General features: G+C 35.7%; 1 protein-coding gene across 1 annotated transcript in view; it reads right to left on the bottom strand.

Moving 5' to 3' along the window:
- The window catches only part of USH2A (usherin), a 775,219-nt gene that overhangs the window by 182,381 nt on the left and 573,233 nt on the right, over nucleotides 1-19,605 (bottom strand). Inside the window, exons 47-48 of the mRNA XM_003800142.1 lie at nucleotides 5,263-5,452; nucleotides 276-444 (exon numbers count right to left, since the gene is read on the bottom strand). Of these exons, the coding sequence (XP_003800190.1) occupies nucleotides 276-444; nucleotides 5,263-5,452 (359 nt within the window). The remainder of the gene's footprint in view (nucleotides 1-275; nucleotides 445-5,262; nucleotides 5,453-19,605) is intronic.

The raw sequence follows: 19,605 nt of genomic DNA, 5'->3' as shown, positions 1-19,605 counted from the left end.
AAAAAAAAACAGCCACAAAATAAAGGGAGTTAACAAGCTCTTCAGATATATTTCCTTATGTATTAGGGTCCCTTTTTTCCTTTATTTTGCTTATATTTAGCTTTGTTTATATTTCAATAAAACTGAAGGAAGAAGTAGTCAAGGCAGGACGTTGGCTATGCATTTGTGCTTCAATTTCTGTTGGTGAGGTGATTAGAATAGTTCACAAACAGGAGTCTTGGGTTTGTGTTTTTAGGTTCCCCCAGTTTTTACATGTGCCTGGCAATGTTCCTCACCTGGTAGAATTCTAGCATAATACCCAGAGCAGCACTGATGATGGGGCTGTGCCTCTTGTATTCGGCCACCACAACAAAGTCCGGTTGAATTCAGTACAAATGGAATATACTTGTCTTCACAACAGTGGTGTCCAGGCTGGAGATCATAGAGAACTCCATTACAACACACCTGGAAGATGGGGAACAGTTTTAAAGAAATAGCAGTTTTATTAAAAATATTATGCAACAATATCTCATGTGATATAATTATTTTCTCCTAACACCTTGATCTGAAACCACATTCGTTACATTTCACAGGTTTAAACAAATGTATTTTCCAGCATCATTCATATTCTGTCAATGCTGTTTGACACAAGTGCAGTTTTTAGGTCTCTAACTGTGCTTTATGAGCTACGTATTTATTAGGATACTCCAAATGTGCATTATCTTTTGAATATCAGTGCTTCCAACGTACAGATGTTTAGAATTATAAATGAGTAATTTCCTCCACATATGTCTTTATTTTAATGACTGTTTAATTTGAAAATACCACAGCTATGAAAACTGTCTCTCATTGACCCTTCTTTTTGTCAAAACAAATTGCTTTTTCCTTATAATTTACATGATCACTTATTTATGAACCCAATCTTCAGACAATGCAATCTCAACAGAGTCCGACATTTACATACATATATATGTGTGTCTTTCACAGCTACTACATTAAAAAAAGGAAATTTATATGGAAATTAATTTTGAAAAGCTCTTTTAACTCTTGTTTTCTTCAGGAGCTGTGGGGAAAAAAATGAATGCTTGAACAATCAAATAATTATTTGCATACTCCCTGGAGGTCTGAGAGACTGAGTCACTCCTGAGTCAAACCCTGAATGGTTGCTGAAATGTAACCTCAGAATCTGTACTGGGCATAAGTTCCATGAATCGGCTAGCTGCTTGCTGTGGTAGGTAAAATCACTAAGAGGCATTTCCCTTTTTCTCTTTTTGCTCCTTGCTCCCTCCAACTTGTAACAGCATTTGAGCCAAGCTCAACACAGAAACTGTATAGAATGTAGAAATTCTAAGTCTTCAGCAGGGCCACGAGCTTAGTATTTCATTCATTTTTCAGAAGTTATCCAATGCTAAAAGATTGGGTTCTTCTACTCAAACTCTGCCCTGGCGGTTCCCCAAATAGCCTTCCTGCACAAACTGTAATCAGTTTCTTTCACTGGCTTTAGTTATAAGCAGTAAGGATTCAAAGTCAGTCTGATTTTAAGGATAAATTGGGTAACTTCTCCCATCAATGCCATATTTAAAATTGGGCCCCAATTTTAAGAGTGAAATGAGAATGCTCTGTGTTTATTTGGGATTTTGGAATGATGGTCAGGATAAATCAGCGTGCCCCCTCTCGTGACTTAAAATCTTGCTATTTGTTTTTTGCTCTTAAGATATTTATTAAAATCCCATTCGTATAGAGTGTGTTTCTAGATACGGAAGTACATTTGGTCTTTCAGTTCAGTGAGTTTATCCAGTACTTATCCTCTTTTGAAATTATTCCTCAAATATTTATTTAGTGACGGTCCATCAGCAGTGGTTCACATCCATCCTCTCATTATTGAGGCTTTCTCAGGCTCCACAATCCCTGAAACACATGCCTTTTTTTTTTTTTTTAAATCTTCCCTGTGTTAGATCATTGATGGGTCCCAAAGGGAACATTTTTAAAGCAATTATTTCTTCTGGGTGGTCTCCCCACCAACAGAGGGTTTCCCAATCTTTTTTACTTCAGTCTTCAAGTTAGTTGTCTCAGAAAACACAAATGGAGATTTTAATACCTTGGGCTAATTTCAGTGTGGCTAATTTTTGATTAGGCAGCCTTTTCTTTGCTCTATACTTTCCAAAAGCACTTTTGTAATTTAGTAATTCTCAAAGTGTGGTCCCTGGACCATTTGCCGAGGTATCACCTGGGAACATGCTAGAAATGCTAGAAATTTTCCCAGCCCATTCCAGACCTACTGAATCAGAATCCCTGGGAGTGGGCCCTTGCAATCCTGTTTTAACAGCCCTTGAGGTTTGATGCTGGGATTTGAGCACCGTGGCCATACTCACGTGGTAAAGCTTGTGTTAGTAACCTGGGTCCCCTGATGTTTACAGTGATCCAGCCAAGAGGTTTTTAGACTCACAATAAAAATCTCCTTTCTATTTCTTCAACCTGTCTTCCCAGGAAATATGTACTGAAACCTAACCCCGCTGCATTTTATAAATGGTTTTCCTTGCGATTTTAATTGACTTTCTTTATTCTCTTTCACCGACAATGCTTGTGTTGTCTATTTAATTTTTGAAATGAAAATAAGACTTTAAGGCACCATTAAAAATTGCGTCTCTTTTGCAAAAAAAAAAATTGCATCTCTTTTTAATAATGTATAACATTTGTATTTTAAGAAAAAGAAATAACAACAGAGTGTTACGGTTCTGTTAAGAATATGAGATGAGATTCGCACATTTGCACATTTTGCCTGTTTCCAAAAGGTTAACAATGGTTTCTTGTTTTCTCATTTTTCACTTTACATTTATTCCCTAACAAAGATGACCTGTTCTTGTTGTTTTTATTGTTGTAGAGTAGGGGATGATGTTTTTTTTTTTCTTTTTTTTGCTAGTCTCAATCATTCTTTTAATTAAGATCAGACTAAAGGATCTTTGTTACTCATTGAACTAAGAAACATTAACATCAACCAATAACTTACTTAGTGCAAAGATTAATTAAATTTCTTCAAAAATTACAAAAAAAAAACAGTTTCTGAAAGCAAAGTGATTGTTTTTTTTTTTTTTTTGCAGTTTTTGGCCGGGGCTGGGTTTGAACTCACCACCTCTGGTATATGGGGCCAGCACCCTACTCCTTTGAGCCACAGGTGCCATCCAAGCAAAGTGATTGTAAAGACATGTTGAAATAATTTTATAAATAATTGAGCATGAAAACAAAGACTTTAGCAAGCATTATGCTCTATTAATACTCTATTAATTTTTTCTTTATGATGATTTTAATGTATTTCAACTTGATATAGACATTTCAGGAGCATATATCTCTGGGTTTTTTCATTTTATCTTTTAGCCCAATGAATTTCAACAGAGTGAACATACTGATGTAACCAGAGGGATATCATTTGAAACCAGAAACTCGTTTCGTATAGTTACGAACACCTCAGAAGTAACCATTATCCTACTCCTAACACCACAAATTAGCTTTTTTATTAATGTGTCAGGATTTTGTTTCTTAATTTTTTTATTTTAAATTTTCAATTAATATAGGGACAAAATAGTTGTATGTATATTTATCTATGTTTATAACATTTTAATATGGGCACACAACGTGAATTAATCAGAGTAATTGGGATATCCATCGCCTCAGGCATTTAACATTTCTTTCTGTTAGGAACATTACAATTCCACTCTTCTAGCTATTGAAAGTATACCTAATTCATAGGCTGATTATAGTCTCTTTGTTGTGCTATCAAATATTGTTCATTCCAGCTAATTAACTCTGCTCTCACACCCATCGCCTGTCTCCACTTTATCCTCCCCTCCATGCTCCCTCTCAGCCTCTTATAACTGTCATTCTACTCTCTATCTCCATGAGATCAATTGTTTTTAATATTCAGCTCCCACCTATGAGAGAACAGATGACATTTGCGTGGCCTATGCCACTTAACATGATATTCCTGGAACTGTTTCCCAGTTCCAAACCTCTGGATGTTTTAAAATAAACTTAAATTAAGACATCATCTTTTCTAATTTTACTCTCATCTGCTTCCATTTCACCACTCAAATGTAATGTTGAAAGTCTCGTATGTGTGATCAAATCCTTTATACAAACCTAAACTACCACATAGTTTAAGGCCAGAGCCAGTTATTATTTTGATGAAACACACTGTTTCCTGAAGTGGAAAAACTTTAAATCACTAATTTATGTCCCTAAACAATTTTTCTCTACCTGCCAGCTTCTCATTGGATGACATACATTAAAATTACAGAAGCAAAAGTAAAAATTGAGAAGTGGATTCTGTATTCTGCCCAACATTTTCCCAAGTTTTATTTCTTTCTCACGTAGGACATGTTTCATGCACAAATTTATTCCAGTAATTTTCCTCTCAGAAATACTAAATTTATTTTTGTTTTATGAACGTATGTTCCTCAGATGTGCATATGTGCATATTTAAATATGTGCATATTTAGTGGCTTAAAATGATGTAAAACTTAAGTATAATGACAATTTTGGAGAGCAAGTGTCAAAAAAAATGTATAGTTGGTTAACTGCCGGCTTTATGCATTTCTTAGATGGTAAGTACTGCTAAACTTGTATCAGCCATAATTGTGTTTTGATCAAAATTGCTGCAATAACTCCCTTTCTTAATTACTATGTTCTTTTGCAGTGAATTTTATGAATTTAGTAGTAGTTTTAGCCATTGAGTGTATGATGTTGTTGACAAATAGGAACATTATTTTATTATATGAAATCCAACCTTCAAACTAAGGATTTTCTGTGTCTGGCTGTATTATTGATCTCACTTACCAACTCTCCTGTCTGGCTGTATTATTGATCTCATTCCCAATGGCAACTAATTTGAACATTAATCTGCAAATGACCATAATTCTAAAATATTTCTGACAAACCGGGAAAGGTCCTGTACATATTTACTCATCAGTGTCAGGTAAACAACCCCCCATTTGGGATTGAACAGATTTGTTGTAAAGAAAATTTCAAGTCACTCATCAAATACAAATACAGGCTGTTCCTTTGTACTAATCAATTCACATCACGTAGGAAGATGATGAAAAATGGGAAGGCTAAAATGCTCATGAGGATGATAAGAGTGTCCTAAGTATCCGTTCTTCTCTATGGGAACTCCATGATAGAGTAGTGGAAATATTGATTATGATCCACCATGGTGTAAATAAAGTGTGATTTCATCTGGAGCTTTTAGTGAGAAAAACATATTTCACTAACTAGTTTGAAAAGATTTACCTTATCTTCAGGTGAATAGCAAATGTGCCCACAAACACTTTTAGGTTTTTGACATCTCACAGCCTTGCAGAGTTCATCACCGTGGTCCTTTTGAGTTTTAGGGCATGAATAGAATGTTTTCCGTAAGAGATCATATCCAAGAAGGATGCCATTTGGCTTCCCTGGAGACACCCAATCAATTTGAATGGATCTGCAATAGATAGAAAAATCAATACTTCTGAAAAGAAAACTTTAACATTGCTGCTATTGGCCTCATCTACTTTTCAATTAATCTTTCAGATTGGTGAAAAAGTCTGTTTTAGACAACCTCCTAACTAAAAAGGGACAGCTAGATATATTAATATATATAATAAATACTAATATATATGCACATGCTCATATATGTGACTACCATATACATAGTCATATGTTTTGAGAACCAATCAAAACTATTTTAGCTTTGGAGAGACTAATACATGGCATATCACTGGTTGTAACTAATCAGGAAATCCGCAGAACACTGGGTTTGATAAGCAAAGATTGGACATAAACAACATAACTTGATAAATAGAGTGACAATTAGAATAGGTGGCACACCTAATCCCTCCTTATAATCATTTTCTCCTTTGCCCTTCCTCAGTTAGGAGTGGTGATGGGACCCATAGTTGCTCAAAGAGATGCCATCGGGGCACTGCTACGGGATACCTTTGAAGGTCCCTAGGAAATTTTAGTTTTCTTGACACAGCTGCCACCTTCCGTCGTCTTCAGTCTTTCTCCTAAATGTGATGTCTGCAACTTTACCAATCACCTTCCAGTCATTTGAGAATGGCCATAAGAATCACAAAAGATGTTGCGATGGTATTTTTATTGTGGAACCAATGCAAACAACTATCTACAGTTGACCCTTGAGCAACACAGGTTGGAACTGCGTGGGTCCACTCCTACGCAGACTCTCCTCCATCTCTGTGCCTCCTGAGATAGCAAGACCAACCCCTGCTTTTCCTCTTCATTCTCAGCCTACTTAATGTGAAGATGAACTTTTATGGTCAACTTCCACTTAATAAATGTAAATATATTTTCTCTTTTTTATGATTTTCTTACTAACATTTTGTTTTCCCCAGCTTACTTTGTTATAATACAGTGTTGTAAGAATACAGAACATAGGAGTACATATAGCATACCAAATATGTGTTAATCAACTATGTTGTTAATAAGGCCTCCAGTCAATGGTTGGCTGTTACTAGTTAAGTGTTGGGGAGTCAAAAGTTATACACGGATTTTTCACTGGATGGGCATCAGTGGACCCAATGCCCATGTTGTTCAAGAGTCTACTAAATTTTAAGAACTATTTGTTTAGTGTTATGTGTTTTGTTACTTGGAACCAAAATAAATACCCAAATTGATAAATTCTTTAGTATTACTCATGTCTTTCAAATATGCTTTACTTTGATATATCTTATTTTTTTTAAATTCAAATAGATTTATTTCTCCAGTAACTCTTTAATTAGCATTATCAGACATATTTTTTGGTCAAAAGTATAGGAATTGGACATTCTCATAGAAAATACCTTTACACCGTAACATTCTTTCTTTTTTTTTTTACAGTATATATATATTTTTATTAAATCATAGCTGTGTACATTAATACAATTATGGGGTACAATGTGCTGGTTTTATACACAATTCGAAATACTTTCATTAAACTGGTTAACATAGTCTTCACCGCATTTTCTTAGTTATTGTGTTAAGACATTTTTCTACACTTAGTAGATTTAACATGTATGCTTGTGACATGCACCATAGGTGTGGTCCTGTTCTTAAAGAAGATGTTGATTATTAAAAATGGACTCACAATTTTATTTTAAATCCAAGTATACTCTTCTTTTGGGGGAGGGGTGGGTACCCAATGCAAGTATCACGCCTGATCATAACTTCACTGCCTTTTCACTGATCTATTAAATATTTCATTTTCTATAGTAAATTAGATTATTATATACAACTCTATATACAGGAGAGAACCCTGAATAAATTGATTTACTCTCAGGTGAATGTTGTACAACTTTAATTCTCACTTTGACCTACCTGCCAGAAAGATGGTGCTCAGACCACACAGCCATACTCTCTTTCCTAATAAGCTCTATAAACACAAAGTACAGTTTTTAATAAAGTCCCTGAGGTTTAGATATGACATATTCTTGTAGCGTAGCATCACAAAGAAAATTTGCAAAATGCTAGATAAATGTAAAAATAAGTACTTTTGTTATTATTTTCTTCAATGAAGAACTCTGATATTTAAGACTAATTCCTTTTTTATATTTCTGGAATTTCCAACCCTAACATTTAATCAATCATAAATAGCTATAGGGTACCATTTTACATATAAGGCATTCCGGTAGGTATTTTGGAGGAAATCAAGCACTCAGAGCCTTGTCCCTATACTTCAAAAGTCTTACAATAAAAATCTCTTAGTGACTTAAGTTGACTACTTTTCTGCCATTTTGTGAAATAACATTTTTAATATACCTTTCATTTTAAGGAGAAATATGTTCTTGCAAGCCAAATTAATGGAGCCTATCAGAATTCCAAGTGACATCACATATTAGGAATTCAATTAAGCCCAAACATTTACTTTAAAAAGCAGGAGTCAAGATAAACCTTGACATTTTAATAGACTGTTAAAGAAAGGAAAATTATTATTTCATTTCTGGGGGGATACAAACATAATCCATTCAGTAATAAGACTCCATAGATAGCAAATGTCACCCGGGAGGGAAGTTTCATGGGTGACTTTTGTAGGCACTGTTTCAATTCTAAAGTATTTAATACAACTCTTAAAATTAATTCTCTATCCTGCAAATACCTATTTTGTATTCATGGCATAATCAACTATGGAAAAGATTATGTTTAAGTGACATCCAAGTATCTGAATTATCCACAAAGGCTGGTGAACTAGTATAGTCCAGAAAACACCATGTACAACACATTGCTATTCTAATTTCTCTTTCTTGGGTAAGATAACTGTTCAGTGAGACCACCTATATCTTCAGCGTGTAGCATGAACTACCCCAAAGTTCTGCTTTGCAGATTTGAGCCAAGTTCATGAAGATAAACAATCAAAGAAGAATAGTGGGTTTAACATCTGTGCATGCTTCATTAGCGCCAACTGGAGGGACATTGAAAAATCCTTCGCCCACTGATATGAAAATAAAAGGCATCTCTAAGAAATATCCACCATTTATTAACTGGATTAATAGTTTCATTGCTTTGATGTTTAAGAGTAAATTAGAAGGAATATTCTTCAACCTTAGAAATAAACGTGAATATTGAGTTGCAGAAAAGCTGATTTTTCTTATTCAGATGAGTGAAAGTTGTATTGTTGTATATAAATATAAAATAGACTGAAACTTTTAAATTAATCATTCTTATAGCCTTGTTCATGACTAATGTTTATTTAGCTCTTGGAGTACTAGGACTATGATTTAAACTATCTGGTAAAATATTTAAGCTATCTACACACATTGTTTTACCTTTCAAAATTCTAAGTTACATTTATTCACATTTTCCTGCTTTTCATTGTCTCCCCATGATGTACCAGACAATACATTGCAGAGTACCTAAATTATATTATCTACCTCTGAAAGGAGTCTTTACTAGCAGTAAGCTAAATTACTGGTGGATCATAAACTTGAGGAAGCTTTGGTATGTTGTAAAAATGTTATTATCGACACATAACAGATGTACATAGGTGATAATTAAATACATTCATTAATTTGGAAAGATCAAACCTGTAATTGAGATATCCATAACCCCAAATATTTGTCTTTCCTTTATGCTAAAAACATTCAAATTATTCTCTTCTAGCTATTTTGAAATATCCAGTAGATTATTCTACAGTCACTTTATTGATCTAGCAAACATTAGATCTTAATTCTTTTATCAAACCATATATTTGTACCCGTTAATAAACTTCTTCTCTTCATTCCCTTTGCCCTCCTAGCTTTCCCAGCCTTTGGTAACCATCAGTCTACTCTCTATCTTTGTGAGATCCACTTTTTAAACTTTCACATCTGAATGAGAAGATCTGATATATCTTACAGTGCTTGACTTAATTCACTTAACATCATGGCCTATATTGTTGCAAATAACAGGATTTTATTTTTTCATGGCTGAATAATATTCCATTGTGTACATGTTCCACATTTTCACTATCAATTCATTCACTGATGGAAACTTAAGTTGACTTCATTTATATCTTGGCTGTTGCAAATAGTGCTGAAATAAACCATAAGAAGGCAGGTACTTCTAGTGTACAAGGGATCTCCGTTCTTCACATCCATTCCAGCATTGGAAGTTAAGTTTCTTACAAGCTGGATCATTTTAAAAATCCATTTTGCCATATTCCTTAATTGGAACATTTAACCTATTTATGTCCAAGGATAACAGTGAAGTAAGAGGCTTTGTTCCCATCATATTGTTAATTGTTTTCTAGTTGGTTTGTAATTCTTATTTCTTCTCTTGTCTCTTTTTGTCTTCATGGTGTGATGAAATTCTGTCACGTTGCCATGTGATTCCTTCCATTCACTTCCTTCTTTGGTGATCATTTTATAAGACATTTTCATGTGTTATTGTGCTATTGAAAAACACCCTTTCATTTCCATGTTTAAGATCTCTTTGAGCATTCAAAAGGGGTAGGGCCAGTCTAGTAGTGAAAAATTCCCTCAGTGTTTGTCTATATGGGAAAAACTTAATTTCTCATTTATTTATGTCTTAAATAAAGCTAAGGATATAAAATTCTTAGCTGCTTGTTTTTCCTTTTAACACTTTGAAAGTGCCATCTCATTCTCTTCTGGTCTAAAAGTATTTTCATGATAAATCCACTATTATTCTGATGGGTTTTACTTTATAGGTGAGTAGGAGAGATGCCTTTCTCTTGCTAATTTTAAAATTCTTTCTCTTTGACTTTAAACATTTTGAATATAATATGCCCTGGTGAACTTCTTTCACTGTATTTTCCTGGGGATTGCTGGATCTCCTCTACTTGGATATATAATTTTCTTTCTAGATTTGAGAAATTTTCATCTATTTTTTCCTTGAATAGGTTTTCTAAATTTTTTGATCTCTCTTCCCCCTTGAATACCAATAATTTGTGAGTTTGGTTGCTTGATATAGTCCCAGACATCTCAAATACTTATTCATTTCATTATTTTTTTCTTCATTTTTATCTCACTAAATTTTTTCCAAAGACTAGCCTTCATGATTTGAGAATTTTTCTTCTGCTTGGTCTAGGTCAGTGCTTCTTAACCTTCTTAATGCTGCAGCCCTTTAATATAGTTCCTGTGGGTTGCAACCCACAGGTTGAGAACCACTGGTCTAGGCTATCAGTAAGGCTTTTCAAAGTATATTTCCTTCTAGAATTTCCTCCTTTCTTTTCTTTTCTTTTTTTCTTTCAAATATATTTATCTTCCTGGTAAATTTCTCATTTATATTTTTAAGTAATTTTCTAATTTCCTTATATTGGTTTCAGATTTCTCTTACATCTCATTCAGCTTTCTAAAAAATAATATTTGTTTTCTTTGTTTGGCAATTTGAGGAATTCTTTTTGATTGGGATTTGCCATTGATAAATTGTTGTGCTCCTTTGATAGTAACATATTTTCTTGCATTTTCATTTTTCTTGGGTCCTTCCATAGGTATCTGCATATATGAGGTATGAATTGCTTGTTCAAATTTTAAATTTTTCTCTTGCAGGATAGAATTTTTTTCCTGCAGATGTGTTTACGTTCTTGGTTTAGGAGGATACTGAGGATGAGAAGGCTTCTGCAGAAAGTGTCTTTGGGATATTCCACTCTGTTAATACCACAAGAGATCAGCTGTGGAGTGTAACCCTCATGCCAGGAAATTGGGCTGTGTGGAAAGCTGCACAGCAACCTCTCAAGAAAAACATACAATTGCCCCCAAAGCATTATCTTCCACATAGAAGGTTGTAATTCCCATCCAGTGATGACAGTGAAATAATAACATTGGGAGGAGAAACATTTGGATGAAATAGAATAGAAAGGAAAGAGCAGAGTGGAGGGGAGAGCAATCTACAAGGAGGTCTAGCTTAAAAGGTAGATACTTTAGATATGAACTTAATATTTTTGTGGAGATGGAATGGATTTTTTAATACTTGATCAAGAATATTCAGTATCAAAGTAAGACTCACAAATAAAAATAATTTGGAAATCTATGAGATGCACTTGCAGGGTCTTCACTGGTTTAACAAAAGATGGCTAAAAGAGTGTGTTTAAAGGAGTAAGTAGAAGATGAAAAGTAAATATTCCTCCTCTGTGTCTAATTGAATCAGGAAAGCTCCATAACCTGGGTACATGAACTTAAATGGTGAAAATATGAACCACGTGGTGGCGGTGGAAATGGAGAATATTGTATATGAGAAGAGTCTCCAAAAATACACTAAACTGATGTTCAATGAACTCAGGAAATTAAAAATAATTCAGAGATATGTCTGTCCTTGATATTACGCAGGATGGTGGTGCATTTGTAGAAATGGATTTCAGAAAAACTGAAGAGTTAGATGACAATTAGTTTTTGAGACTGAGGTTATGGAAGTAATGGATGGATATCATAACAAAAACTCAATAGGCAACTGGATATATGAGTTTATGGGGAAAACAGGGCCAGAAATCATTGAGAATAAAGTTCAACTAAAACTGAAAGGATATTTGAACTGTCTGAGCAGGACAGAGAGTCATTCTATTGTGGATACCCAGAAGTAGTGAGTAGGTTTCTAATGAAACCAATAAAAAGAAAAAAAAAAACTGTATTCAGAAAGCTAGGAACAAGGTGGCAGTTAGAAGGCCAAAGTATATTAGGAAGAAAAACTAAATTTTACTGAGAAGCATTCCAAAGCCAGTCCAGTGATCAAGTTGCTTTTGTGGGAGCCATAAAAGGTAGAAAAGTAAAAAATTTGGGAAGGGCAGGAAGGTGAAAAAATAAGAACAGTGCTAGCAGAGGCAAGAATAGGGTCCATATTCTGTTTCTTTTCTATATATTCTGTGGATATTCTATTAGGGTCTCCTTAATTAAATGATAAGTGTGGTAAGCAGAACAATTTCATTGACTACCTAAGCAATAACATATCCTAGAGCTATGGTGATAAAAGACTATCTCCTAGATCAGGACAGTAGTCCCAAATATACAATAAATTCTCTCTCAAGAGTTCATCCCACATCACAGAAAATTTTAGCCCACATTAAAAATTTCCTACAACTGTGCATATTGGTGAGGGAGAGTACAAATATGGGTGAAAGAAAGGTGGTTTGACATCCTGCAAGACCTCCTTCAGTCTGACAGTTTCCCCGTTAACACAGTCAAAGAAACAAAAGCAAAGCTTTTCTTTTACAAAACTTTAAACTTATTACTTCAGTCTGAGCTATCATTCATAGAAAAAATTTCTGCTGGAAGTGTTGCCTCCCAGTTCACACACACAGATCTGCTTTTGAGATAATGACACAAGAGAACATTAAAAAAAGAAAAAAGAAAGAAAGTAAGAATGAAGAAAAAATCCGGGATAGAACAGATTCCCTGATAGTTAATGTCACCATATAAAAAGTAGAAACTTGACAGTTTGGCCTCAAATTTAGCAAGGCAAAAAGGGGGGAACTCTAATTTTCGACAAGCTCTGACCTCTTGAGCCATACTTAACCCCATGGTAAGGAATTTGAAAATATAGGGGGATTTAGGGTTGATGATAGTGGTTTAACCTCCTTTTAGAGTCATTCAGGCTGTGCAACCATCAGAAAGATTTCTGGAAAATTGGTGCGTAAAATAAGGATCTTGAGGCAAATTTTAAAATAATTATTTGTGAGTGTTACAGAGACATTATGCGTCAGTATCCTCATCAATAATCCAGCCCCAAACTGATTTGGAACCGAAAAAACCTGCTATGAGTCCAATGAAAGGCACTAAAAGGCAGGATCTGTGTCCTCACTCTACTTCCCCCTGAGCCTCATGCCTGGAAATCACGCATTTTGGAAAACTAGCAGTCATGTAATAAAACATCTTTCTTCTTTATGTTCTTTTCTTAGATGATTTGTTATGGAGAATAAATAAGTAAACTTCACAGCAGCCCAGCAGCCCTTGAAGCCGTCTGCTGTAGGGTTTGTCATATTTCAGTCAAACCCAGAGCCGGCCATCTTCATCCCCAGCAGGGTCGACCTTCTCGAGCACCAGAATTAATGAATTAGCTATTGATTAAATTCCACTCTAGCAAATCCACCAAGGCAAATAAATGAACTACCCAGGGCACATGTAGGCCATGGCCAGACATGTCTGGGCTATCGATCAGTAGTTAGTATTCTTTGGGGATGTAGGAGCAGCTGATGATAATATGACAAGTATGGAGAATGAGGTGGAGAAACAGAGCTCGTTTCTAAAGCAGCAGCTTATAAAATGAGAAGGGTCCATTTGATCCTTCTATATCTGTGTGCTGTGGCATCTTCAGTTTATACATGATAAGAAAAACATGCATAAGGATTTATACCTTAGAAGAAGTGGTCACAAGCAAGGCATAGGTTAGGGCCAAATACAAAGATTGAGTTGACATATGCCATGGATACAATCAAACAGGCTGGTATGCTGTCTGTATACGTTATTAAAATATGTGAAAGTTAAATGTTACTGACCACTGAAGTTTACAAATACAGAAGCCAAGAGATATATGTCTCACTAGAAGCAAAATTATATTGAAGGCTATGGAAGTAAACCCAGTTTACTGATATTATTGTGAAAAGACTTCACATTTGATTTTGCATGTTGTTAATATAAAAGAGAATGCTTACCATTAAAACACCAACATAACTAACAAGTATAATGTAATTTCACAAGGAGGCAAACTTCTATCATGCACATAGGAGGCAAACTTCTTTGGTGTTACTGTAATTCTGATTAATGTCTTGGCAGCCCATTCCTGTTCCTTAGAGTCTTGTTTTAGAAAATGTTACTCGGTCACTATGAATCATTTTAAGAAAGGAAAGGATTTTTTTTTGTTTTCTGTTTTTTTTTTTACATGCCAATATATACTTGTGAATGATTTCTATCAAGGTGTTAGATCTCTGACTGGAGAAAAACAAAAGGAAAGTTGCCAAAGGCATTAGAATAAAGGAAACCACTGTGGCAGAGGACTTCCCATATGGAATAAGCCCATTATAGCTTCCTTCTCCCATTGATGCAACTACAGGTCTCCACAAATTACAAAATGTACCCACGTGAGGACCACCAAAAGTTAACAATAGCAGGCAGACCAAGAGGGGGGCCAAACTGTGAAGAGCAGCTATCCCGGGAAGTTTCCCATTTTCCTCCGTTTTGTTATCTGTAACCCAAAGGCAGCTCCAGCAGGGAAAGGGGCAAGCAAAACCTTAAAGAAGCGCCATTTTTCTGGTCAGAAGTCCCTAGAACACAAATACCGCATGAGCCAGACAGGGTAGGGGAAATTTTCGTTTTTCTCCCTTTGTTTTCTCTTTTTAAGTCGGGTCCTGCTTTAAGGATAATTCTGCCAAGGAGCTGTACTGTGACAGATGTGACCACATAGGAACCTCAGACACTAAGGAAAAAAACCATGTTCTGTCCAGAGGAACCAGGAAAAGAGACTCCTGTGGTCCAGGGAATGTCTGTGGAGGGAATCCTTGGCATTCTTTTTCTTTTCTTTCTTTCTTTCTTTCTTTTTTTTAAAAATTTTTCCTATGTTCTCTTATGTCATTGTCTCAAGAGCAATCTACATATGTGAACTGGGAGGCAAAAATTCCAGCAGAAATCATAGAACTCTAGCCAAAAATCCAGGAAAGAGAGTCTTAGAGAGCTGGAATATGTGGGGTCAAGTTTGGGGAAAAGAAAGCTAGAAGATCCGATTCTGATATCAGAATTTTTTAGGGTGTGCGGTCTTACCCAAGGTGGAGCCACTCAGAAAAACCATCACAGGAAGGCAGTCTGCTTGTGCCTGGAAATGGGGGTCTGACCTCTGAGCTATGGGCTTAGAGAATGGGGGACTCCCTGTCTACCCCTGAGTGGTGGAATCCTGTATCAATATGAACAAAGCAATGCAAGTCCAGACTCTGCTCCAAGCTACACAGTTATGGTTGCATCACTTGCATAGGATATCCTAGCAGCACAGCAAAGACTTTTAAATCTGAATTCTCATATAATTCCACAGCCAAGCCCCCAGTTCCCCACTGAGAGACGCAGGCATGGGACAGACGCTAAGGAACATAGCAAAGTTGTAGCTGCTGACAAGGCAAGAAAGAATTTGTAGCCTGAAGCTAACCAGCTGGTCTCCCACTGACAAAGGCAAATAGAAACTTCAGCCTTCTTCATAGGATTTTAACAGGACTCAGATTATTACAACCTAGTATTCAAAATGTCCAGGAAAGAATAAAAAAATCACTCAGAATTACCCTAAACAATAGAATGAATGGTGGAGTGGCTAAATTAATATCATATGAAATAAATTTTGAAATAAAGGAATTATTAGAAAGAGAAAGGGATTATTACATGATAAAATAATTAGTTTATCAACATACAACAATGGTAAATATGTATACACCTAAAATAAAACATCAAAATACATGAGGCAAAAACTGATAGATATGAGGAAGAAATAGATAAATCCGTAATCATATTTGGAGATTTCAAAACTACTCTTACAGTAATTGATAGAAAATCAGCACATGTATAAACATCTCCACCACTCATCTTGACCTAACTGATGACCTCACAATAACTGATAGAAAATCAGCAAGTGTACAAACATCTCTACCATTCACCTTGACCTAACTGACCTTTACGAAACACTCTGACAACAGAGGCATACACATTCTCCTTAAGCGTACGTAAAACATTCATCACTTCAGATCATATTCTGGGGCATGAAAAATTTCAAAAGAATGGAAATTCTAAAACTATGTTCTCAGACCATAACAGAATGAAAGTAGAAATCTATTTAAAAACATACCTGAAAAATCCCCAAGTATTTTGAAATTAAACAATTCCTCATAAATAATCCATGGGTTCAGGAGTCTCAGGGGAAATTAAAAAGTATTTTGAACCAATGAAATGAAATGAAACATATACCATAAGGAGGACGTAAAGGAAAGTTCACCATGCAAAATTCTTTTTTTTTTTTTTTTTTTGAGACAGAGCCTCAAGCTGTCCCCCTGGGCAGAGTGCCGTGGCATTACAGCTCACAGCAACCTCCAACTCCTGGGCTCAAGCGAGTCTCCTGCCTCCGCCTCCCAAGTAGCTGGGACCACAGGTGCCCGCCACAACGCCCGGCTATTTTTTGGTTGCAGCCGTCATTGTTGTTTGGCGGGTCTGGGCTGGGGATTCAAACCCGCCACCTTAGGTGTACGTGGCTGGCGCCTTAGCCAGTTGAGCTATAGGTGCCGAGCCGCAAAATTCTTATAGGAGAGAAAAAAAAAAAAAAGAAAGGGTCTCAAATCCATAATGTAAACCTTTCTCTTTAAGAAAATAAAGAAAGAATGGCAAAATAAGTTGAAAGAAGCCAATAATTAGCAGAAATCAATGAAATGGAAAACAGAAAACAGAATGTAAAAATCAGCAAAAATCAAAGACAGTTCTTCAAAAAGATCTACTAAATTAATAAAACTGTAGGCTAAGAGAAACAATGGACATAAAACCCATATCAGAAATGAAAGAGTGCAAATCAATTTAGACTCTACCTACTTCAACCTTGTGCCCATAATTTTGACAAACTGTATGTCATTAACTACTTTTTTTTGTACCAACAAGATAATGAAACTCACTTGAGAAGAAATAGCCTGAATCATGCTGTTAGTAAGAAAACTGAATTCTAAAAAACAAACAAACAAAAAACAACCTTTTGCAAGGAAGATTCCAGGCATAGTTGAGTTTCATTGGTGAATTCTACCAACATTTTAAAAGTAAATAATAACCAAGGCAGGTGGATTGCCTGAGCTCAAGAGTTTGAGATGAGCCTGAGCAAGAGCGAGACCCTGTCTCTTAAACTAGCTGGACTTTGTGACAGGCGCCTGTAGTCTCAGCTACTTGGGAGGCTAAGGCAAGAGAATCTCTTGAACCCAAGAGTTTGAGGTGACATCACAGCATTCTACTGAGGATGACAAAGTGAGACTCTGTCTCAAAAGTAAGTAAATAAATGGTAACATTTTTATATAACCTCTTCTTAAAAATAGAAGGGAAGGGACTGTTTCTCAAATGATTTGATTAGGCCAGAATTACCATCATACTCAAACCATTTATCAAGCTCAGGCAAAGACATTACAAGAAAAGAAAGCGTAGTAGAACATATTTTTTGAGAATAGATAAAAAAAAATCCTCAAAAAGATAATAGCAAATTGATTCCAGCTGTATATAAACATGAAAATATGAAACTAGAAAAGCCATCTATAAGATGGAGTCTGAGGAGCTAAGTGAGCAGTACAGCTGACGTAGCCTGCTCACCCTTCCACACACACACTCTGAGAAATTTGTCTCAGGAAACTCTGAGGAAGTACTCACACATAGACAATAGGTGTTGTAATATTGGGTAGAGTAAAGGTTACTTTGATGATAGGATATTTTCTCTCGTGATTCTGTCAGATACTTTGTTAAAGTAAAAATCACCTTTCTGTGGTTTAAACATTTTACATTGTTAGAATAGAGACTACTTTGATATCACTCTCTATCAGATAAAGTTAAAAATTTCTAGGTCTATTTCCTTTTATTTCCTCACAAATGTTATTAGAACTGTAACTGAGGCAGAGCAGAATGAGAGGCTACTTTTGCTGTTCTCCAAAATCGCTGGCCTTCTAACAAATAAAGTGTATTTGGACCTAAACCCTGTCTCTGCATATTGGCTGACAGTGACATGCAGTGGGACCCTCTTCGTCTGGTAACAAATATCTCACAACTAAGTGGGGATTATTCACAGAATATAGATAGCTTCATTCAATCTTTTAAAAAATCAACCAATCTAACTAAACACACTTCAAATTTAAAATGTATGGTAGACAAAAAAGCATTTGACAATATTCCTTGTCCTTTTTTAATAAAAGCTCTCAGCAAATTTAAAATTAAATTCTTCCACTTGATAAAAGGCATCTGTAAGAAAATTATAGATAACATCCTATCTAATGGCAAAAGACTGACATCTCTCTTCTAAAGACTGGGATAAGTCAATGATGTGCACTTATCACCTTGTGGAACTAGCCAGTGCAATAAGTAAGGAAAAAGAAGTTAAGAGCAGACAGTGTCTTTTTGTAGATGATCTAAGGAGTTATAAAAAGCTCCTAGGACTCATGGTGAATTTAGCAAGGTTACTAAGTGCAAAGTTGAAAGCATATATAGTAAGAATAAGATGGAGTCAGCCAGGCTGTGGATGAGATGACCCAGCTTCTCTGGTCCATTTAGGTCCTCCGTGACCTTCAACTCACATCTCTCATTCTTGCTGTTTTGTAAATTCACCTTTAACCTAACGGTGTATATCTTGAGTAGTTTAGGGCAGTTAAATTAGGAGATCAACTTTTGAATTGGAATGTTGTTTTGGGTCACCAGTAATGCTGATTATTGTTTATTATGTTCAAGGATTATACCGATTATTGTTGTTTCAGATAAAGATTAACATGACTTTTACTTTGAACATTTATGTATAAAACTGTGATTTTGGAAATGGAAGAACAGAATAGTCTTGGAGAGGCTACTCTCTTTGTTCTCCAGAATCACCGGACAATAAAGTTCGGTGGACCTACCCCTGTCTCTGCATATTGGCTGACAGTGACAGGTGGCCAGACCCTCTTTGTCTGGTGACAAAGTCACTATACCAAAATTGAGGTTTCTGTACAAAAGCAAAAAATAACTGGACTTAAATGTTAGAAAAAACATTAAGAACAGCACACCTCCCTATTTAACAAATGGTGCTGGGTGAACTGGCTGGCGACCTGCAGAAGACTGAAACTGGATCCACACCTATCACCACTAACTAAGATTGACTCTCACTGGATTAAAGATTTAAACTTAAGACATGAAACTATAAAAATACTAGAAGAAAATGTAGGGAAAACACTTGAAGAAATTGGCCTGGGAGAAAATTTTTATGAAGAGGACCCCCTGGGCAACTGAAGCAACATCTAAAATACACTACTGGGGCCTCATCAAATTAAAATGCTTCTGCACAGCCAAGAACATAGTAAATAAAGCAAGCAGACAGCTCTCAGAATGGGACAAGATATTTGCTGGTCATGTCTCTAACAAAGGTTTAATAACCAGAATCCACAGAGAACTCAAATGTATTAGCAAGAAGAGAACAAGTGATCCCCTCTCAGGGTGGGCAAGGGAC

The sequence above is a fragment of the Otolemur garnettii genome, unplaced genomic scaffold (assembly GCF_000181295.1).
Source record: "Otolemur garnettii isolate 467f Iridium unplaced genomic scaffold, OtoGar3 scaffold00168, whole genome shotgun sequence".
NCBI classification, from domain to species: Eukaryota; Metazoa; Chordata; class Mammalia; order Primates; family Galagidae; genus Otolemur; species Otolemur garnettii.
Note: the sequence above shows the minus strand (reverse complement) of the source record. Positions and strands in the feature narration are given on the sequence as shown.